This window comes from Dendroctonus ponderosae, unplaced genomic scaffold, assembly GCF_020466585.1.
Source record: "Dendroctonus ponderosae isolate FM_Combo_2020 unplaced genomic scaffold, Dpon_F_20191213v2 Dpon_F_20191213_1, whole genome shotgun sequence".
Lineage (NCBI taxonomy): Eukaryota > Metazoa > Arthropoda > Insecta > Coleoptera > Curculionidae > Dendroctonus > Dendroctonus ponderosae.
This window is the reverse complement of record NW_026017110.1, coordinates 55,737,620-55,762,009: the sequence shown is the minus strand read 5'-3', so window position 1 is coordinate 55,762,009 and position 24,390 is coordinate 55,737,620. Positions and strand designations below refer to the sequence as shown.

Genomic DNA, 24,390 nt, shown 5'->3' with positions numbered 1-24,390 from the left:
CTAAAAGTTCTGAAAGCTAACTTCAGCATTTCAAGATGAAAGCTGATGACCTTACTTTTGGGCATTGCCAGATTGCAGCCACTGTTTCGTATCCTTTAGGGATATATCCCCGTAAATAGTTTAATTAACTGAGCTTTTTTTAGAGCCAGCATTAAGTTTAGAGTATATGTTTGGAACTCTAACTTAGTTAATATAAATGTTGGATCAATTCCAAGCAGAAATTATTCTGTTTTCTAATATCCGAGTAGAATCCTGGAAAAGTGAAATTTTCTGGATAGTAAAGTTTGACAACAGGGCTTTCAGTCAATTTTCAGGTCACTCTTTTTTCTTTTCAGTCGTTTCAGTTCACTGTTTACTCTAGGGCCATGAAGGGTAGTGATTTTTCAATATTTTACTATTTTTCTAAACATGTGTAACTGAAAAAAATGTGATAGTTGAACAGAAAAGTTTCTAGCTGAAATGGGATCTGGATTGTTTCTTGGGGCTCTGTTTTGTTACCTGTTTCCCATATTGCTGAAAGCTGAACATGGTAGGTGTAAAGTTTATTTTTAAATAATATTAGTATTTATGGTGACAAATGTTTTTTTTTCTGTTGTTTAATATACCTATTATTTCCAATCGGTGTTCAGGAGGATGTAATGCATTTTTGAATGCTCAGGCTCCTGTAATCCAATTAATATTTATGTATAACTATTGAATTATTGGTACATTATAGCATGAATAATGCAAAGCAAACTTCTGAGAAACAGATCAAATATCTTAGGGGATGCTTTTTAGGTTAAAATAGTCTAGAATTCGATTTTCAAAACTAACATTTTTTTAATGCTAATTACGGATTATATATAATATTAAAACTTGTATAGGTTAAGTGATTTTTTTTTGAGAAGTTTAATTATATTGTTTATATATATTTACTAATTAACTTTTACAACTGCTGATACTATTAACTCTTTCAACCAAGACCCGATTAACCTGTGGTAGGGTTAAATATACCCTATATACCGGGTGATCGCGTTTTGTTGGACAAATTTTGAAAAATTTTGATAGTGATTATATCTCAGACACACCTATATTTTGGATCATTAATACGTGTAATCACTTACCTAAAACCAGAGAAAATTGATATTTTCTATCAATCTCTCAAATAAATCTCAACATTTTATTCTTATTTCTCAATTAGAAACGCGGAGTATTCGATTTTAATTGGAGGTAGTTTACATTCGGAATTTTTGCTGACGGTTTGCAATGCCTCGCTTAAGCAAAGTTTAATTTCGAATAATAATATGTTAAAGTGAGTTTGAGGACATACCTAAATACTGGATACGTGTACATGCCGTCTCTATTAAATAGATCACTACAAAGTTCTTATTAACACCAAAAAACCTCAAAGTTAACAGCCACACTAACTTGTCATTAAAATCGCTCGCATTTGCAAAAACAAACCGATCAAGCGGTTTCTTTGCGACGACTTATGATTGGGTAACTTATTGACATTATTTGGCGGTACATTCAAATGAAATATGAATATTATGAATATTAATTCATCTTTTTGTGTACTTTTTGTATGTGTACTTGTGTATGTATAGGGTGTATCGTATATAAACGTAAGTTTAATACTCTAATATAATATTGCATTTAACTATAATTTAACTATAAGACAATAAGATACAAAGCAAATTTTAAACATGCTTTTTGGAAAATTATGTTTTCATGTTACTTTCGGATCATAATTTTTAATTTTGGTTAACATAACTCGGACTAGCCATATTCAGATCATCTTCCCTGTCGTTATTACTTTCGTATAAGCTGGTGGTTTTCTTTATTTCAGAAACTTTGTCCTCTTTAGCACCATCTAAATATTACTCATTCCGCAGTTTTTAAATTACTTTATAATCATCGTCTCTTCCTTCACAGGTGGTTTCTTGGATTTTTCATCCATCAGGTACAAACTTGTTGGAGTGATATCTTATTAACCATTTATTCAACTTTTCTCGCACAAAATGTTTAAATGGTTTATTGATAACTGAAACTATAAGATACGAAGTCGGTTAAATTAGGAAAAAGTTGCTTAATTTAGGGGGCCACATACATGGCATTTTCGAAAATCAAGTATTTCTTTTATTTTTTCAGATATTTAGAAAAAAGTGATGTTTGGAATCTTAGGTCTTTTTAATTTTTCAAGTAATTTCAAATCATATCAAAAGACAAAAAATATTTTCTTATGGCACCCTTTCGAGCTCTACAGGACGGTGTTTAGTTTATTACGTTACGTTGTTTTTGAAGCTATGGTCAACTTTTCTTTTTCATTTGCACCGGAAAAACGCACATAACGTATAGTTTTACCAATAAAAATAAAATTAATTTATAAAGAAACAATTTTTTTAATGCAAGAACCGGTGCAAATCGTCTGTGTAATACATCGTTGCATTCCCTATTAAAGAGATATCTAATCCGTAATATTGGTGATAGTTTCTCAGAAACAAAACGTTGAAATACATTTTCAGAAACAGCATCTTGTACAGCTCTAAAAGTTGCCATGCGAAAGTATTTTTTTCTTTTTGATATTGTTTGAAATAACTTCAAAAATGAATATACATACATATTCTAAATAAATATATATTTTTGAAAACGCAATTTAAGATTCCCATGCGATGTATTCTTATCTGGGACGCCCTGTATGCATAATGTTACAATATTGCAGGGTTTTTAAACCAGGCAATCCCTTCATTCCTGTCTCATCGATCCATCTTTTTTCTTGGCCGTGAATAATAACGCCACTAGGAATTTCATCTTTTGCTAATGTTTTTCTCTTCAATATTTACGATGCGTTAGTTTTCTTCGGTTCGCGCAAAAAGCTGAAACTACAATGTACTGACTTTCTTGGTGAATTGTTGTTTTGATCCCTGTTAATTTAGTGCATTTTGAATCTACAGTCCGATTATAAAAAAACATTAAGTTAGATTGCAATTCACTCATTTGCAATTTGATTCATCTCGAAATAATCTTTCCTTYTTGATATAACAAATCTATGGAATTTTAGATTCGAATTKTGTCGGCATTTTTTGGGCTARCGTGGTATAAATAATCCATGTCTCTTCATAAATCTAAAGCACCTATCTAAACACCATCTAAAGCAAAGCTAAAGCACAGACGGAGATCCGAAAAATCTAAAATTCCATTAGCAGTTGCCCATCTTTTAGCTTCAAAAATTATCATTTTCGCAAAAACAGATATTCCCATAYTTCGGTGCTTCGATTGATTGTTACAGAATTGTTCACTTGTAATTCGAACTCGATATATATATTCTTCGATCTTTGCTGAACAGTTTTAATTGTTCTTCTTCTATTCTCGAACCATTTTCTATGTTGATGGTCGACTAAAATGTATTTCTGCTGTTGTTTCTATATGGTTTTGTCTAATGATCCCATTTCGTTTTTACCTCTAGCTATATGAAAGTCTTATTTGTTTTACTTTGTCTTTTGCTAATTTTMGAATAAAAATTGAATCAGAATAATAAACTAAAATGTATAGGTATAAAGATAAACCGCTGATTTGCTCACTTGATTTTAGATAACAGGCATTGTCCTACCTTCAGTCGAATTTAATATTTTTCGTGCTATAAGACGTACGTCAAATCTAAAGACAATTTATTGAAAAATATGTTTTAATATTACCTTCGGACCACATGACGCATCCAAAATTTTACTCCACTTTTCGACTTGAAAGTTGCGTCTGATACTACGAAAAATACCTTAGTTGGAGCTGTAATGTATTATACGTCTTTATGTTATTTTCCATAAAGTTCCTGCATTTTTCCATATTACGACCACAATATACAGGGTGATTTTCTCTTTCTTCTTTCTTCACTAGTATGCTTTCCATTGTAAATCTATTCATTGCTAATTTATGCAACCGTTTTCAGAAAACAAAATATTGCGGAAATTTTTCAGCAAATATGTTATTCAGTGAGAAGCAGGGCGGAAGCATTTACGTAAACGGGGTATTTTGCACAATTTTTACAATTGATATTAGGTACAACATTAGGTTATTGTTGTATGTTGATATAAATTATTGAATCATAATTTCTGAATACGTGTATGGAATCAATTCTTGTCTAATGACTTATTGCATATCTACTTAATTCGTTTTCTTTTCATAAAATGTAAACACCAGTATTTTTCAAACTCACTGTATGAAAAATACTATTATCAATTTTCTAGTAAGATAGAATCATGTAAATATCGGCTTATCATCAAAGTAAATAAAAATATTGCTATTCGAGTCGTATCGTCAATAATATTCCAGACTACACTTGCTATATTAAAAATTACGACAACTTCAATAGCTAACATGAAGTTTTGTATTTTATTTATATCCACTAGCAAGTTGCTATAATGTTCAAATTTTTTATAATTGGCAATATCTACAGCTTTATGTTTAGATTAATACTGCGTCACTAATTAAAAATTTTAATAATACATCAACGTGCTTATTTAATTACTAATATTCAAAGGTGAAAGACAAGTTTCTAGAGTGCTGATTAAGGCTTAATATCTGATTTTTTGCTACCGAATTTTGAAATTTCTAGTATTGTCTCTTTTTAGCCCTAATTATTATTAAGATATCACCATATATTTTCGTAATTTGAGGTTTTGAAAAATTGCAATTGTTTTTGCAAATATTTTCTTAATTCAATTTTTTTTTGAATGGTAGAACATTAAATTTTAATGCAGAGGAAAAATAATTCAAGGCATGTTTTCCTTCTTAACCTTCTTATAAAAGTTCTAAGTTTTAAAAAACAATGTCCGTCTCTGATAAAGAATTCGAATTTGTTCTAACATCCCATATCTAATAAGAAAAATCAAAACGTTTCGAGACAGAGGCAAACAAATTCAAATTCTTTCAATTTCAATGATAATCGAAATATTGTAATTCTTATTTTTAAGCTTCCAGTAATCTCATTTCGTCCGAGTATATTGAATTAGCATAATTCATTTACTATCTACTTGTATATTAAAGTACATTCAAAACATGATTTCGCGTATATGTATAGATAGGTATATTTATTTTATATCTTTTAATACTAATTTTAATACTGAATATTTATTTTATATCTTTCTAATATATTTTTTCAGCCTCGTTCTATGGAAACAGTTATATATCAATTCCATTTGAAGAGTCTAAAACTTCCTCAGAAATCTACTTCAAGTTTAAAACCCGGCTTGCTGATACTTTAATTTTGCTCGTCGCTGGAGTAACGGATTATTGCAAAGTTGATTTGGAAAATGGAAGAATTCGTGTCGTTGTAAACTTGGGATCTGGGGAAGCTGAACTTATATCGCATGGAAATCCGAAGTTGAACGATTTCAAGTGGCACGATGTTACAATTTCTAGAAAAGATGGAAATTTGTCGATGGCTGTTGATAAGGCGCGGAAAATATTGTGAGTTGCATGAATTTTTATGTGATCCTATTCGTTTATATTAAGTTGTATAAATAGTTTTATATTGGATTAGTATATTCCATTATAAAATGGAAATCTTTTTTATATTTTTGCTACTTGTTTTGGACCCCAATATATGGAAGAGCTTTCCGTATAATAATGTTCATAAAAGGTTGAGGAGGCAAATAACGCAATGTCAGGTGATGTTAAATAATAATGAACAACCGTACACAAATCTCTTGCTTTTAAAGCCCTCATCGTCGTATTTCCTGCTTACGTTTATCAAGCCTGCTTGAAATTTATAACGATGGTAGGTTTTCTAACATTATGAAAGCTGCTTTCACTGGAGATATTCTGCAACTCCATGTAGGTGGATATGCGAGACGCAAAGAAAATTATATATATAAAATAATAATAATGCGAGAGTAGATCCAAAGCAACATAAGAGATTGTAGTAGAAAAGGGCAAACAACTCCATTAGTGCATGTAGAGGAAATATGCCAACAATTAAAAAGAAAAGAAAAACGATACACCAAACATCAATTGTTTTGTTGCAAAATATTCAGGACAATTCAAGAATCTTAATTTCCTATCGCGTATTCAGAAGTCAAACACACCAAGTTTAGAGAGAGAGAGAAGTCTAAGAGATAATTTAAAGTTGGCTAAAAATTTAAAAAAATGTGCGGAAATTATTGAATTATTGTAAGTGCCTTTCATAAGCAGCGAATGGCTACAAGCGGTTCGAATTACAGAACATGTATTTGATGTTTATTTAATTATTGTCAACATTTACTTTTTCAGTGTAACTTATTGCGGTATAATGAGATTTTGAACTTCACATTTAAGTAAAGTTTTTTAATTATCGATTTCAAGAACGGCTTACAGATATTACGATGCAGAAATAGAAGAGCATGAATAGGTTTTCTCATATAGAAAAATGTAAGAAAATTTCTTTTTTATCCTACATTTGTAGCATATTTATTCTTATAATAAAATAAAAATAAATTGAACTATTTAGTTTTCAAAGCCTGGTAAAGGCTTAAAATATTAACGTTTAGTGCATTGATTTTCGTTGTCAAGTCTTTCCCCTACTCAAAATAAACTTAACGTTGACTTGGTAGTTGCCGGTTTTCTTGGCACGTTCTGTACAAAGGAGATGTTTCCGCAGAATTGCATGAAACTGGTGAGTCTTTCGGGCTTCTGGGCCGTCGTAGAGAATAATTTCTTTCTGACGTTTGACAAGCACGAGTGACTTACTTACATCTTCAAAAAAAGTGACGAAGCGTCAGAAATAATTTTATTTTATTATTTTCCACAACGTAAAAGTCCGAAAAACACTAGTTTACACGCTACATTTCCATTTAATTGTTTCTTACCCACTTCAATTAATCATAAATTGCGGTTCTTCGAACTTTCTACACACGATTAAACAGCAAAAAATACCCAAACTTGCATAATGTACATTGATTTTATTAAATTTTTATTTACATCATCGGCTTCTATAAATGTGGCTGAATATGTATTATTTTTTATGTAGTAGCACTAACCTATTTGAAAATAAGTATGTGTATTTTAAAGCGGTTTCAAACAATCATCGATAATACTTACGACGTTGCTTACTTCAATTTTTCAAAATTTATGGAATTTTTCTATACTTACTTGTTGGTATATTTTTCTATAATTGCTAAAGTAATAAAATTTGATTTTACTTTATTATATAATGTGATACAACTTTTTTTCGATCAGTTACGATAACCGAAATTTTACATATCTATATTATGAAACTGTTTTAGCATTCAAAAATGAAAAATGTTTAAATTAGTTGTTCAACTAACTTAATTCGTAATCTAAGAATGTTCAATTTCCGCTTTTACATTTAAAATGCCTGAGAACGCTTTCAGGCTTCCTCCCGAATAATCCAGAATATTTCGGCACAAGTTTAACAGTGTCTCTTTTACGACAGATGTAGTTAGAGGGGTGCGTCACCTGAGAATGTTATAAATTTAAAATTAGATTGCGGAATCGATAGTATTTGAATAGTGCTACACAAGGTCACGTTTTTTTTATTGAAGCAATTGATCGTTTAAGAACAAATAACGGATTTAATTTTGCGCTATATGATATACATTTCTAAAAAAATTAACTAATGTACACAATACTCATATAAACGTATATAACTGCAGACTTTAAATTGATTCCACAAACTATTGGTTACGTGGAATATATTCTAACATTTCCATTTGATCAATAAATACTTTAATTTGTTAAACATTAGCTACTTTTTGTAACAGATACTGATTACCTTAATATTATTGTTTGAAACAAACGAATCTCTTACTACGTACTTCGGTCAGAATAGAATTATTCTTAGTTCCTTCTTTCTTTTATCCTAAATTGAAATCCATCATTCCGTATCCGCACAACGAATAAAATATTGGATTACGAATGGCAACGCTATAGATAAGCATTCAATAAAGCTGAGTACTTTAAGTCCAAATCCAGATTAATTCTGAGTTTTAAGTGACATTTTTATATTTTTTTTCTATCAATTCACAGCAGAAGCAAAATAACTGTGGATTTGGGGAGTAATAAAAATGTGAGTTTAAATTGATTTTATTTAGTCCTTTGCCAGACTACACTTTTTCAGCTGGGCCGAAAAGCTCTAATGAAATATTCATAATATTTTATACAGCTATCATGCTTGGTAGACGTGATACCCGATATAATTTTTCTTTCAACTGAATATTTTTAAATATACCGTTTAAGAAAAAAAATTACTGTTTTGATAAATAAATGGGTTATATGCTGCATATTTGATTTCTTTTCAGGTCATTCGTTGTGGTGTTTGCTTTATTTATGCATTCTAAACTCAACGTAAAATTTTAATTCGAATCGATTTTCTTTATTGATTTACAGTTCCAGTTCCCAGCTGAACTAATAAGACTATCACTAAATTATCACTAACTGATGTATCAAACACTTATAACAGTAACTAACTTTTAATTACAGCACATAAAATAAACGATTAGGTTGTACCGATTAATTGTTTAAAATAAACTTATTATAGATACACACTGAGACGCTACTTTAAATAAGACTATAAAATCAGTCCCGATTATTTTACGACCGCGAGACTAGTCCACATTATCGGCAGTCGTATAAAAAAGAACCTGATATTTTCTTGAGTAGACTAAAAACAATTAGAATTACACAATTTTCCAGATTTTCATTAGAATACCTACATAATAAGTAGATGCATAATTTAATGTTAAAATAAATTCAACACTTTTGTGCTTTTGTGTTTAGTAAAAAGTGCCAATAATGGAATTTACAAAAAAATAATTCTCACATTCCAAAGTGGAGGGCACCCCAAGTAAAATTCAGGTTGAGTGGCTTTACAGCCAATTCAAGTTTGAAGCAACCCCATTAACGTGACGGTCAAGAATCTCATTATATTTCAAGCAAAATAAATGTTTTAAACAACTTATAATAACGGCCTTATTTAAGAGAAAGGATTACACAAGTGTGGGATTGTGGCCCGCGAATGTGTAAGTGCAGCATGGCTACTCCTTTAATCTGCGCCGACACCAAATATAGGGAATACGCAGACTGTAGCAGATTCAGCTGCGTAGTTTCTTGCGGGTATTGCTCGCTTTCCCAAATTTTCTACCGATGCATGCCAGTTGTTACTGATATTTTTAATTAGAACTGAAGAATTAAGCGGCTATTGTGGCTGGCTATATGTATATTTTCTTACTCTAATTAATGGATCGCGGTATTTATGTAAAGAAACTACGGTTAATCCATAGAGTCAGCCCCTTGTCCTTCCCATTAAAAATGACAAAGTTCTCTAAAATTGGAATATTTTTGCCTTCTAAGCAGCAAGCGCCTATTTAATAACTATTTTTTTATTGTTTGGGAACATCTTCAAATTGTGTTCTCTATCAAGAACGAGGAGTTCGAGAAAGTGATATTTTTATAACATCTATATACCTTATTACCTTGGTGGACATCCAGAGGAAAGTATCATGTCAATATACATATATTATTATGATTATATTTAAATTGATGATATATTGGAAATCAACCAAATTTATTACATATTCAAGGTAAATTATCTTTTCAGTTCCAAAATACCTGGAAAGCATTACGAATTGAATATTCATTATGGATTATTTGTTGGTGATCATAGGAATAAGAACAATTCCGATCTGTTTTTCGGACATATCAAAACTTTCAGAGGCTGCCTTTCAGGAGTAATGCTAAGATAAATCTGCTATTTTCCAGTTTAATCAATAGATCATAATTCCAGTTAAAATATAACGATGTAGCCGTTCTGGAAACTGCCCGGCAACGCCAATCACAGGCCACGGTCGAAGGTATTACTTGGAACTGTGCGGCCGAATTTGAGGCTTCTTTTGACCAACCTATCAGCTTCGTCGAAGATGACGCATTTTTAGTAATACCACAAAAAACGAAGTTTAAAGATTTAAGTATGAAGATGGAAATCAAGACTATTGTGAGTGATGGCCTAATATTTTTCAATCCTGGAACGGCTAAACAGGATTTCTTGCTTCTTGAAGTTTCCAATTACAGTCTTTCTATAACAGTGAAAGTAAGCGAAAAAACTGTTAAACTTAGTGTACCTAATAAACCAGTTGCTGATGGAAAATGGAACCAGGTGAGTCACACTCCAGATGTTTGATTTTGAAAACGTTCTGCCATAGATACCGAAAATAATATAAGTCATAGTGTTTCTTTTTCTATACCAAAAAAATAATCTCAAATTTATTTTACATTTAATAAATATGTTGCGTATGGGCTGTAGTCATATAACAGCAAATATATAGATATTTATTATGTACCCTTTTGCAATATCAGGCAACATTACTACTACTTGCAGATCAGCTTTCGTCTTTCATCCACCACCATAGAACTTGCGATGAATGAACAGGTCGAATTCAGTCGAAATCTGCACGCGTCTTTAATTCAGCTTAGTGAAATATCGTACATTGGAGGTTTAGAAGTGAGCCGGAAGTTTAGGGCTACTCAAAAAGGTTGCGGATTATCGTGCGACTTAGGCTATAAAGGATGCATTCGCAGCATTTATATCATGGATACGAAACGTGGGCTTCCAGATGCCCAAGTAAGAATTTATATTTTTTGCTTGGGCGCTATGATTTGGAATCGCATATTTTAGTCTTCGGATGGGTTGCTTCCGGGGTGCGTTTGGAGTTATCCGTGTTTACGACATCCATGCCAACCAGGAGCTACTTGTTCTCAACGTGGTCTTGACTCATTTCAATGTAGGTGCCAAAACAACATCGATTTATCATGTGTACAACGAAATTACACGGAGAGTTATTCTGTCTTCTCCAGAGCTGCCAGTCTGGCAACTGAGTTGGAGTTATTAAGCGTTGAACCGTTGGAGGTATAGTTGATGGTCGTGTGTACATTTGAATTTGCATCTTCTACTGGATATATCGAAATTTTCAGGTATTGGAAAGTGGAACTGAAATTATTACGACTACCACGTTACACTTAGTACTCGATTATAAAAAATATGGTATAAAAGACGATGGTGTTACTTTTACGGTTCAGCAAGGACCAGAACATGGCGCGGTTACTGTAGATAGTTGGCCACAAAAGCAGACATTTTCTTTGCTGGATGTCGCTAGAGATAAAGTTCATTATGTACACGATGGTTCTGAGGACCGAAGAGATGTAATTGCTTTATCCGTGTCTTTTTCTGCAGCAGATACTTTTACGCTTCCTGTCTACCTACAAGGAAATTTTAGGTGAGGTTTTATAAAACCTTGAAAATTAATATTAAAATCTTCAAACTGGCGTGTTATGCATCAAACACTGTTCTTCTTGTTAATAGGTTTACCATTATTGTTAACGTTGTGCCAAAAAACGATGCCCCAGTATTTGATACGTCGGAGACCAAAGTATTACGAGTAGTCCAGGTAATCAGTTTTGAAGATTTTAATTCAGCATGTTCGTTAATGAGTGATAATATTTCAAGGCTGCAAAATATGACTGCCTCTACTTATTTTTCTTTATTTAATTAATTCGATGGTTTGCTAACTTATTGTTTTCCTTCTTTAGACTTTTAGTGATTGACGATGATGCATTTTATATAATTTTTGATCTGCATGATAAGATTAAGACTGACGGTAAGTTGCATTTTGTTTGCCACTATTTTAACCATAGATTTCACTTCTCGGAATATAAATCGTTAAGGGATGACCATAAATTAGGTTGCATCATTTGAATCTTTTTATTCTACCGCCAATACTCAGGCAAAAGTATATATATTCAAACCCATGCATGCAAACGCTTCCTTTACGAGATACAGGCCCCAGGTACAGATAACAAAGGTTTTTTTTTCAATTTTTTTTGTATATAACAAATATTATAACAAGAAGTTGCAACAGCAAAACAAAAAAACACTGTAAACAGAATTAGTAACAGTTTGTACTTCAGTCATACGTTATACTACAGATATTTTCGTCTCATTTTTTCTTATAGAATATGCAGTTAAAATTACGCAACCTAATTGCGGGTCACTCTATCCAATCACAACAAAAAAAATCGTATATTCGTTAGAATTGAAATTCCTCATTTATGGTACAATTGCATTCAACCAACATTCAACATTCACTTAGTGATAGCTGAATATATTAGTCATTTTGTACTTTTGTTAGCGAGGTATTTTATTGCGCTTTCTATACTATTCTATGCAAACATGAATTTGTGAAATATCATTGCATTGTTAGAATGCGGCCACCATTAAACTGTATGCATAAAAATGGAAATTCACGGGGGAGACTCAGGGGTGATTCCATGGACGAGAATACTATTAGCAATTGATTCATTTAATACCAATTAATTATAATTTATAAATGTTTCCTATTTTCATCTGCGTATTTACTACTTCTTAGTAAAATGCTATGCGAAAAAGCTGTTTGGAATTCAAAGTTCAGATTCCTTGATAATACTATTTTCCTTAAAGCTGTAATATAGTTCTGTTAACTTATAAAAAACGTTGACTGATCAAGTAAATTTAATAAAATTCAAAAGGCATTTTACAAGATGCTCAGTATTCTCGTATAAAAAGAAATTAGAAATATATGTAGTAGAGATGACTATAGAGAATTGATGAATAGGGAAATCTTTTGAAAGTTTTTGTTTATTTCCCTTTCCAAATTCAGACGCGCGTTTTGGTTTCTGAAAAATCTCAAACAAAACCTCAAAATATACAACATTTTTTTATTACTAGATATAATGAAAAAAGCCACATAAAGCAAAAATTTTCCTCGCTTAAAATTTTTGAATATACCCAAGTACAATAGCAGCATAGGTATTTAAAATGTAACTCTGTAACTAGGTTATTTTTTTGTAGTTTTTGAAAAAGTAAATATCAAAGTATTAAGAGCCTCAGTGAAAAAAATATTTTACTTTGAGAAATCTCTTGAAATTTAAAATGAAAAACGTGGAAACGAGGTTTGAGCTTATCATAAAAGTTTGAATTGCACCTCATGTATGTTATGATTCCATTAATTTACTCATTCTTGTCGCCTTGCTTTGAAGTGACTTGTAATTAAATAGTAAATACATTTTACACAATAGTTATATTCAAAATCGGTTGCTAAAATAACATTTAATCGTTATTAGAATGATGATACCGTTATAAGCATGTTCAAGATTACGCAGATTGAAAGAACCCAATCACTTATTCAACTTTAAAATCTTCAATGTTAAAATAGATCGATCAATGCATTTTTTGGAGTCTATATTTCTTACTTTCGAAAGCAACAGCTTAAAAAATATTACACCGGCTCCAGATGCTCTGAGTACCTACCTATTGGATATTTGATTAAATGCGATTGTAGCCAAAAATTAATTTTGCATATGGAATATATTATCATTACATGTAAAAAAATACGTAGTTATAGTAATTTTTCTAATAACGTATTATAAGGATAGCTATAACCTAATAAACAATCCTTAATCATTAAATCACTTGTATTGAACATTTCAGGGCGCAAAAAAGGTGATAACTTCTGATCTTTTCAAGACTGAAGATCCAGACAATACACAATCAGAATTGGTTTATAGAATTATATCTAGCGAAGTGGGTTATTTTGAACACCTGAGAAAGCTGGGCGCTAAAGTGGATTCGTTCACTCAAGAAGATGTCAATAAAAAGAAAATACTTTTTGTTCACACTAGTCCAGACGCTTCAGATTCTTACGTATCGCTTGAGGTTTCCGATGGCGTTGAAGTGAGTCCTGTCTATAAAGTACGAGTTTCAGTAACTCCGCAAATTTGGCGACTAGATAGAAACACTGGACTTCTTCTTTTGCATCAGACATACCAAATAATTACACCGTATAATCTAAGTTATACCTCAAATGTGCCAAATTCAGATTATAATATGTTATTCAAGATCGTTAAAAAGCCATCTTTTGGAGATGTCGAAGTGGACAGAAGTGCTAACATTTGGGAGCCAACGAAAAGCATAAATATGTGGGAACCCACAGATGTGTTTCTAAACACAGATCTGAAACAGCATAAGGTGCGCTATCGGCATTCTATCGGGGAGCCGCAATTTGATGAGTTTCAATTTAGAACGGCTGTGAATAAAACGCAGTTGTACACATTTCGCCTCACTTTTGTCGAGTGCAAACTACAGCAAGCAGCTTCCAAAGTTCTAGAGTTAAATAGCGTTTGGGAAGCCCCAATAATACCAAAATCTTTACTGTTTGAAACACAACCAACCAAATCGTCTGCATCTATAACGTACCAAGTCATCAAATACCCTCAGTATGGGTATTTATTTTTTGCAGTTTCAAAATATAGAATTAAATGTTTGGACAATTTTACACAAGAAGATGTTTTCTCGGAAAACATACGTTACAGATTGCATCAAAAAGCATTTTCGGATGTAACAGATAGTGTAATTTTTTCGGTGAAATCACCAGGATGTGGTAATAGTACTGCCAACTTAACAGTTAAATATTACCCTTCAAATGAGGATAAATTTAAGGTACAAGTGAATATAAAACAACTGGATGTTGAAGAAGGCATGTCGGCTGTCGTAGATAGAGCCCATCTTTATATACATGCAAATTTTGTGTCCGATTTAATTTTTAATGTCACTTCAGCGCCAAAAAATGGTATGCTGCAAACTATTAATGGTGACAAAATCCGAAACCACACAAGATCTTTTGCGGTTCAAGAATTAAATGATAATGTTATATACTATGTGCATGATGGCTCAGAAACAGACCACGACAGTTTTAAATTTATGGCTCTTTCAAACACAGATGAGACGTTCCAGTATGTAGGCCAGCTCCAAATAAATGTTCACCTTAAAAATGATCACAGCCCTGTTCGAGTAGTAGATAAAGTGTTTCAAGTAGTTGTAGGAGGCGAGAAACTGTTAACTGATAAAGATTTAAAATATATAGATTTGGATATTGGAACTCCAACATTCGGAATTATTTACACTTGCAGAGAGATTCCCAATGGACAGTTCTTTAATATAAAAAATATCGAGTCAAATATTACAGAATTTACTCAAGAAGATCTAGATAATAAAACGATTTTATTCAAACACAAAGGTCCCGAATATGCTAAAGTTCGCCTATGGGTAACCGACGGTCAGTTTCATGTCAACGGAATACTAGAAATACAAGCATCTGGACCTTTCATCCATATAGAAATGAACAAAAAAATTATTGTGGAAACAAAAAAATCCACAATATTAACTACAGAACACGTCCACTACTCGACCAATCTTCACACTTCTGACTCAAGAGTGTTTTACGAAATATCCGGAGGATTGGCGTTTGGAAAAATTTTTGATCTCAAAAATCAAGTTCTGCAGCATTTCACACAGGAGGACATTAATTTGGGACACATAAAATATCAGAATGAGGATCCATCAGGAGATGCCGACGAAATAGGACTAAAGATTCGTTGCAAAGATGCAATTAATGTTGCTCAAATAGGAGTGCTAATACTTCCATCCTCATACTGGGAACCTTTACAGTTGAATCGTCTTAAGAAATTAACAGTTGAAGAGTCAACAAGCGCTTTGGTCACTAAGGATAATTTGGAGGTATGTAATTTTACTTATTTGGTTTTTCTCAACTCTTTTGGGTACCGAACAAGGGATGTCGGTTGTATTTCAGTTATTAAAGATGGTTTTATTCGCATAGTGGCGTTCCGAAACTTATGAGTTGTGATAGCGGTTTGGGCCTAGATTGATTTTTTATTTTCGACTTCAGGGCTTCATTAAGGCTAATTTTGATAAAGATATAATGCTGGCAAAGCGTTGAAACGTTGGCCATTTTTAGATTAATGGGCAGCTGGATTACAAGATTTCAATCTAGTCCCAAACCCGCTGCAACAAGACGATAGGAGCAATAAAAGGTTGAACATGGAAACAAAGTCTAGTAGGTATAATCGAATGAAAATTCTAGGAATTTATTTTTCTATTTGAATTTTTTTCGTCAAATAGTTAATTTATCAGTTCCAAATAAGGGCTATTTTTCAATAAAAGTCTGCTTTGTGATAACGGAAATTTGTTTTTTGTTCAACTTAGCTTTGCTTTTTAAATTTAAAACTGCTTTCCAGCAAATTTCGTTTGTCGATTTGATTGATTTGATTTGATTGATGATAACAATACAATACGATCGGCTTTCTACCGTTTATTGAGGTGCAGCCGAAATCCCTTAATGTGAGTTAGACGTACATGATCACATCTTTTTCACGTAATTATCACATTTGCTGCTGATTAATTTGGTTGGGAAAAATTAAGTAAAACAGTCCGATTTCTGTATATTTCATGATATTAATGACAAAGCTCCTCATTTAATGAGAAATAGATTTAATATAAATTCGAAAGTTGCGCTATTAATTACTATTACTAATTAATTACTATTCACTGTCATTAAACTGTAGAATTCGACTTTTTTTTAAATTATGCGCTGGCTTTTTGTCTAATTATCAGTTCGCAATATCAATTTTTCACTGTAGAATAGTTTGATTATATCTTGTGATTTTTTGGATATTCTTTGATAGTTTGTAAATTAAAGTTGATGTCCTGAATGAAAGCTAAGACATGTTTTCTTGATCTTTTCCTCGACTTCTGAAGTATTGATCATAAAATCTCTATCACCCTGAATAATTGAACATTAATAAAACTCTAAAAACTATGTGTATTTCAGGTTATCCAGCCAAATGTTCCGACATCAATAATAACATTCCATATAAACGAAAGACCTCAATATGGGTATCTGACCATTCTATCAGAGTCTAAAAATGGTAGTGAAATACTTAATGTTGCTGCTTTTTCCCAAAGTCTACTGAACGAAAATAGAGTCCTATATATTCAAGCTGGTGTGAACCAGTCGCGAGACACCATAATGTTTAATGTTACCAATGGATTGGTTTGGTTGAATAATATTCGTTTAGATATTATAATCATTCCCGATTTTTGGTATTTGGGGAGTAACGAAATTATTGTCAATGAAGGTGGTTCTATGCAAATTTCTCCCACGCATCTTTATGTTGAAACGGAATATTTTCGATCGATGCAAGTCACTTTCAAGATAATAGAGAATTTCAATCATGGATGTGTTCAGATCTATAAGCAATGTTCGAAAACAAAATCTTTCACTTCTAACAACCTCACAACAGGCACAGTAGAGTACCAGCATGATGGTTCAGAAAACCTGAAGGATTTTGCCACCCTTATTGCTCAAATAGGCGATAAGAAAAGTGAAAAAGTCAAATTATTAGTTATAGTTGTACCAGTCAACGATAATGCTCCTAAGTTGGTTAATAATACGGGATTGGAAATGTGGGAAGGTGGTACTTCTGTTATCACCAACACTATGTTAGGTGAGAAGACCCACATACCATTCTACGGCAATTAAAATATATGTCATACTCTCTTTACAGCTGCAATAGATGATGATAAACCTAAGGAAACTCTTAAATACCATGTGCAAAGCTGCTGGTGGGGAAATGTTTCTTTAATAACCGATGATAAAACCCCTTTAAATTATTTCACTCAAGAATTTGTTGATCATGGGTTGATCATATTTCAACACCACAGTAAGTACAATATTCTAGTTAATCTTTGAATCTGAAATCTTTGAATTATTAAAATTTTGTTTACAATATTTATACTAACCAAGCCTTGCTTGACATACAATACCTTAAAACTCGATGATTTCGACTTATTTGTTTTAACAAAAAGTCGTAATTTTACATAAAAATGTAACTTCAACATTTTTGTGTTGTAAACCTTCAAATTTATTCGCTTCTACTTAAATATATTAATATAGTTAAGTAATATCATTAAAAAATGTGATAGTAATCGAAGTCTTCTTATTGGCCATCGAATAGTTGGTAATTTTGTAGATTTATATTCCTTTCTATTTCGTGGCTGAATTTTTTATTTGTGAGAAACTAATGATGTCATTAGATGATTATATGAACTGTTGAAGCTGTTTTCACTGCTGTAGCCAGATGTATTATTTTTGGTATTTTATTTAAAATAAATCGGTTTTATCAACACTGCAATCCCGTTCACGTGCGTACGTATGCAGCTATAATTTCAACAAATTTTGTCAGATATTCTAGCGCTGGATCTGGTTCCGCACTTTTTTCAATCTTAAATTATTCGAAAAATGTTTTTTTAATTCCAAAAATATACAAACATTTTACAGCAATCAATGGTGCTTTCAGGCAAAAACAGTTTACTTTCAACCAAAAAAGTAGATGGTAACTGACTTTTCCAAATTTTCCATCGCATCATCTTGAACTCAAGCTCGAAGAAAAAATACTCAATTAGAAAAAGTTTTCTAATGGAGTACGCATCCAATAACTTTTGATTTCAAGTCCTTTTATGGCTAGGTGTTCTCTAGGTACAGTCGTTCTAAATGAACATTTTTCTTCGGTATTCTGTTAGTAATTCGTTTAACCGGCATATATGTGCAATAATGTTTCAGATGGATCTAGAGCAAGATTTATTTTCAACGTAAGTGATGGAATTCATACAACGAAAGACTATTTGTTTGAAATCAAAACGAAAAAAGTACAAATGAAGCTGTTTACCAATAAGCCGCTGTATATATTTCCTTTGCAAAAAAAAGTGATAACGAACAATAATCTGCTGACGAAGAATTCTGATGGTAGACGAATGTTATATGTTATTACTAAACCACCTACATTAGGAAGACTGATGATGAAGTCTAGTATGAGAGAATATAACAGTGTTGTATCGAATTTTACCCAACAGGACATAGATAATGGAACAATTTACTATGAGCATTTGCATCCATTTTTGGATTTATATGCAAATGACTCTTTTGTGTTCACAGTAACGTCTTACTTAGCACCTTCGCTAGAAAATGAGGTAAAGCATGTTGCATCTCCATCGGGGAGTGTTTCTGTAAAACTGCTTTTTCTAGATTTTCAGAATAGACATTTCCGTCTCGTCGGGGGGATTAGATTCTTATGTCCAAATTCCCAAGATTGTTGTCGATGAAGGAGGCATGACTAGTGTCCACTTAAACATCTCAGAAGTTGTGACTTTTTTAGAGATGCACGCAGGTTTTCGATCCCCCGTTATCCACATCTCCGCAGAAAACCCAAAACATGGGCGTTTATTTTTGCAAAATGACAGAGATAGTGGCCTTATGACCTTTACTCAACAACAGTTGGAATCCGGACAAGTATTTTACGAACATGATAACTCAGATACTCTCAGTGACGTTGTTATATTTTCATTGTATCTTGTACCGGGTTACATCATGCTTTGCAACTTAACGGCAAATATTACAGTAAACCCAATAAATGACCAGCCATTCAAGCTCGTCACTCCAGCCCCCAGCTTTTCAGTCGTTCAAGGCGAAAATCATACCATTTCCAGACAGGAATTATGTACTGAAGATGCAGACACGCCACCAAAAGATATCAAATATGATCTAGTTAATGGACCATCTAGCGGACGACTGCTGCTTATGCCTAATTTAGAGCCAGTTAACCATTTTACGCAGGCGGATGTAGATCAAAATCGTCTGATTTACCTACATGAAAGTGCAATGCTGAAGGATTCATTTCATCTGAGAATTTGGGATGAAAAGTTCAAGCCTGAATTCACTTTCTTCAATATAGTAGTAATTCCAGTTAATGTTACTATAAAACCAGGTTTACCGGTGCAAGTCAGACAAGGGACCAATGTCGGGTTTCTTAGTGATCAAAATATCTTTTTGGAAACCAATACTGACGCAGATAAAATTGTGTATGTTGTTTCGAAAGGTCCCAGACATGGAGTTATTTTCAAAGAAAACAATCAAACTACCAAATTCAGTCAAGTCGACTTATTTAGAAATCATGTGATGTATTTGCAGTTTGATACTACTGCTTCCAATGATTCATTCACTTTAACTGGCCAAGTAGGAGTGGGAAATCTTACCTTTAAGTACGACGTTCAACTTTACGTTGAAGTTAAACCCTTTATGCATATACATGAGTGTGTCGTAGTGGCAGGAAAAATTACCAAGCTCACTCTAAGCTTCTTAGATGCCACACCATTGGCTAAACTTACTGGAAGTAATCCCACATACACAATCAATTCAATTCCATCATTTTGCCAAATAAGGAAGATTATTAGAAGGTCTGGAGAGCGACGCCATGTTTTAGATACACTGGTAAAATCATTTACACATGAAGAAATTCAAGGAGGACTTATTCATTTAGATATCAAAAACATTGAGGTGCCACAAAAAGGCATAAGCGAGAAAGTGGTTTTTACTTTAATGGCAAGCATATTTCAACCTGCCGTGGGCGAGTTAAAAATTACTATTAGGCCAGAAAACAACGAAATATTTACAGTACTACCAGAGCCTAGCGATCCAGAGGGACATGAAGGCGATGTTTTACTAACTACTCCAAATATTACCAGGGATTACATCCTTATAGGTATGTACGTGATAGGTACGCATTATTTTTTACTAACATTTATTACATTTTCGCAGATCTAAAACAGTACTATAATGCTTGGGTGAAATTATTTTTGAGCCATTGCTTGTCATTTTATTTAATGTCTGTTTATTTCAGTAACAATAGTGCTAGCTATTGTAATCACAACTATAGTAGTCATAATAATTATCAAATGCAAGACAATGGAAAGAGACACTTCCCGCAAGGAAGAAATGGCTATGGGGCCACTGCCCAGGCCTCCAGATCGATTATTAGCATCACCAGTGAAATCACTAGCGCTAACGCCTCCACCGGCCGCCCCACCGCAATGTAAAGTGACCCCATTGGGTGTTACGGAATTTGATACGCCTTCTCCACATGTTGGTTACCCATATGGAGTTACAGACGAACTCCCAGATGATTGGAGTAGTGTTGACAATTCCTCAGATCAAGCTTCCAAAAGCATTATGCTTAGAAGAAATCAATATTGGGTCTGAACTATGCGTAGTTGGCGAGCGGCGGTTTATCGTGCTTTAATAACTTCCGGCACTTTAAATATATCTTGGCGAAAAATTTCTGATATTTTTAACCTGAACCAGTTGCAATTTTCGTATTATCTACATGCTTTTATACAAAAGGCACGCTTAGTTCTTTTATAGGAACACGCTCATTTATTTTTCATTACTAATAAAATGTTTCTATATGCACATCCAGGGTGATCCTGACCTAACGTAACAAAATTTCACCCTTATATTTTTTCTACGAAAATACTGCGACTTTGCGCTGTAATAAGATGACGCACTGTCTTTGATATAGGAAGTATCAGAGTAAAAATAAAACCTCGATTTCACATTTTTTTTATTGGTAACTATTTCTGAAGAACCATTATTCCATTCCATTATTTAAGACACTAATCTTTCCTCCTTTTATGCAAAAATGGAAATATTCTGCTTTAGTGCTGTGGATAATAAAACAGTAACTATGAAAATTAAACCGATGTAAAAAATTGAAAAGTAAATAAATAAATGAAAACTTGACGATCGTCTTGATATAAATATCATTTTTAGCTTTTAATTCTATTTAATTAAAAAAAAATCTTATTTTAATTTTCTTTTGCAATTTGGTCGTATTTAAAGATTGATTCATCATTTCCTCTTTGCTGCTAATGACCTTCGTTGGAATGAAATCAAATCTCCTAGCAGAATTGAAGTAAATTGGGGAGTATTTAATTAATTATTACTTCCTTTTAAGTTTTTTTAAGTTGAATAGAAATTTTGAATTGTGTCGAATCATATCAAACCAAAGATTTACGTATTTAGTTAAATGCTGCAATATTTTAAGCAACCAACGAATGAACGTACTCAAGTAAAAAGCTAGTCGCCGTGAACAAGCAATGTATAATTTTCATATTCGCTGTTGATTTCTATTTGCATATTTTCGTCGTTATCGTCTGTACTGCATATTCTAAACAGAAATAAATAGTGTTCAGTCCATAACAGAAATAAATTAAAACTTCAAAGACGAACATTTTGAAAGCTATGAAAGTTATGCACTTTACCAACTTTACCTATTTTTTTTTTTTTTTGAAGAAAATAAACTAGATAGTATAAGAAAAGCTGCCGTGCTTTAAAGTGCATAAAAGTTATTATAATTTAAACGCTTTTAGAATCCTGTCAAATGAAGTCAAAAAACCTGTGAAAATTTGTCGCAGTAGTACTATTTCTTTAAAAACACTCAACCCTCGATAACAAAAATTGTCTACTATCAGATAAATTTAGCTGAAGTAATATTTTTGCAGAAGGAATAAATTGATGAAAGTTGCGCATTAGGTAGAGCCCACCCTGTATATGGTTTAATCTTTAGTAATAAAGCAAGTAGGCGGGATTTTATCTGGAACCACAAAAATTAGAAAATCATAAGGATTTTATCCTTCGCTAGACTTCTTTGATTCAGTTAATTGGGTCAAATACAGGAGTGTTTGATCGATATTAATTGATGAATGTTTGATCCGATTGCATAAGATTAACTGTAACCAAAGAATTTTGGAAAAATGATTTTCTAAATTCGTTATACATTTGAAGAGCGTCAAAAAATATTACAGTTCAAATAGTGCCCAAAATTGGAACAATCCCGCCACTTTATTTATTCAATGGCTAGAATTTAATTCAACAATTAAATTTTGGTTTATGCAACAAATGTTTTCGACAACCAACACAAAGTATTCGCACTACGCAGTCCCATTTATTAAATTTCTAATGTTAAAGCTATCATTCGTTGAATTTTTCAGCGAACTCTGTTTTTATGCGTTTTATATAGTGCCAAATAATATAATACAGGGTGTATAAATATTTGTATCGTTTATTTAGTATGAAATTCCAGTTAACGTTTACCAGTGGCTGATTTTAAGCGAAATTTTTTAAGTACTTATCGCGATTAAGACAATATGATTATAAAAAGTGTAAATACGTGTTGGCATATCAAAATTTAAAAATGGTTCGCTGGAAATGTTGTCAATGATTTGCATCGCAAGTACTTAGTTTCTTGTTAAGTTTTTTTCATAGATTTAGGGCGTTATTTATTCAAGGTTGTATTTTTTCAATGACTGAAATAGATTATTGTGTAATAACTAGACCGTAAATCACGATGTTCACCACCTTGCAACTCTCCATATTTATGTGATATGAGGATTTGCTATGTGCAATATACCTTTTGCAAGTTGCAAATGTGGCAACCGTTATCTACTGGAATAGTTAACCATTTTTATAATTCGTTGATTACCTGACCTAAGAATAAGATGGTAATGTAATTAAATATTTGAGTTTTGAAGTTTTAGAATAATTTTTATACCATTTTATCAACTTGATAGTGTAAATTAATCTACGATCAAGATATTTTTGTACGCACTAAGTAACTCAAAATAAGAAACAAAAATATGTGACAACTTCCCGGGAGGAAAGTTCGTAGGTTAATTTAAACAAAATTATTTTTACCCCTACATTTTAAACTAAGTATACCATTCACAGTTATTATACATGTTTTACGGAATTAAAAAAAGGTTTGAAATATAAAGAGTGCGTACTTATTGTTTAAAGTTTAGTTAAGGTAACCAACCCTTAGGAAAGCAGAATTTCGTTAATAAATGCTTCCAGAGTGTTCATCTTAATGTATAAAGTTAGGATATTTAGGATAGGATTATTTTCGTTAACACTAGTTAACTTAAACTTTTAAAATCTTGCAAAAGTGTAGTGTTGCTTCGAAATCACCTAACGTTTTTTTTTTCGTCAGAAAACGCACATTCGTTTTGAATAACTACGAAAAGAAGTATATTTCTTAAAGGGAACACGAAAGGATGCAAAGCGAAAGTGTGAAAATGAAATCACCTCAGGGGCGGATCCAGCTTTAAAGTCAGGGGGGGAGGCATGTAGAAATTCAGCCTTTTGTTGTCTATGAAATTAGAAAAATTATCCTTAGTCTATATAAACCCAACACAAGGCCCGGGGGAGTGTCATGACCCCCATGACCCCACCCCTGGATCCGAGCCCTTGAATCACCTAACGTTTTTCTTCAGATAGAAAACGCATACGTTAGTTTCGTGAATTAATCCATTGAAAACAAGCATATTGCCTAAAAAAGTACACAACAAAATTTAACTTCCGGTACTTATTAAAGTCCGTTAATAGGAAGGGAAATTGAATATTTTAATTTCCTTGAAAAATATTTCAATAAATAAATAAAAATCAATCAATATTTTAATTGAAATATTTTTCGAGAATAATCAAAAGCAACTTAATATTAAACATAAATTTTATATTAATCTGATATTAAAAGCGATTTGAAAGAAAACGAAAATCATTACAAAAACCCGTGTTGTTTAGAGAAAATTATGAACATCCGAGATTTTTTTTTTCGCTGAAACTGCATAATTTTTTTTCAATTTTG

At 32.3% G+C, this 24,390-nt stretch overlaps 1 protein-coding gene across 2 annotated transcripts; it reads left to right on the top strand.

The window, feature by feature from the left end:
- Nucleotides 1-326: 326 nt before the first annotated feature.
- On the top strand, nt 327-20,986 carry LOC109538004 (chondroitin sulfate proteoglycan 4). Of its 2 annotated transcripts, none has more exons than XM_019905035.2 (14): nt 327-529; nt 5,136-5,442; nt 9,569-9,698; nt 9,755-10,123; nt 10,346-10,588; nt 10,643-10,873; nt 10,939-11,240; nt 11,327-11,411; nt 13,490-15,574; nt 16,686-17,361; nt 17,422-17,577; nt 18,477-18,883; nt 18,939-20,451; nt 20,590-20,986. In XM_019905035.2, exons 1-14 carry the CDS (start codon nt 460-462, stop codon nt 20,946-20,948), a joined length of 6,933 nt encoding a protein of 2,310 aa, XP_019760594.2. In that variant the 5' UTR covers nt 327-459; the 3' UTR covers nt 20,949-20,986. The 2 variants fall into 2 exon arrangements, with proteins under 2 accessions (XP_019760594.2, XP_019760593.2); XM_019905034.2 differs by having other exon boundaries at nt 18,939-20,466.
- Nucleotides 20,987-24,390: the final 3,404 nt, after the last annotated feature.

What these genes read in the sequence shown, in the direction of transcription:
- LOC109538004 (XM_019905034.2), top strand. Translation starts at nt 460, where the DNA reads ATGGGATCTGGATTGTTTCTTGGGGCTCTGTTTTGTTACCTGTTTCCC. An exon ending in TCACTAAGGATAATTTGGAG is followed by an intron (nt 15,575 to 16,685) that starts GTATGTAATTTT and finishes TGTGTATTTCAG; the next exon opens with GTTATCCAGCCAAATGTTCC. An exon ending in TATCACCAACACTATGTTAG is followed by an intron (nt 17,362 to 17,421) that starts GTGAGAAGACCC and finishes CTCTCTTTACAG; the next exon opens with CTGCAATAGATGATGATAAA.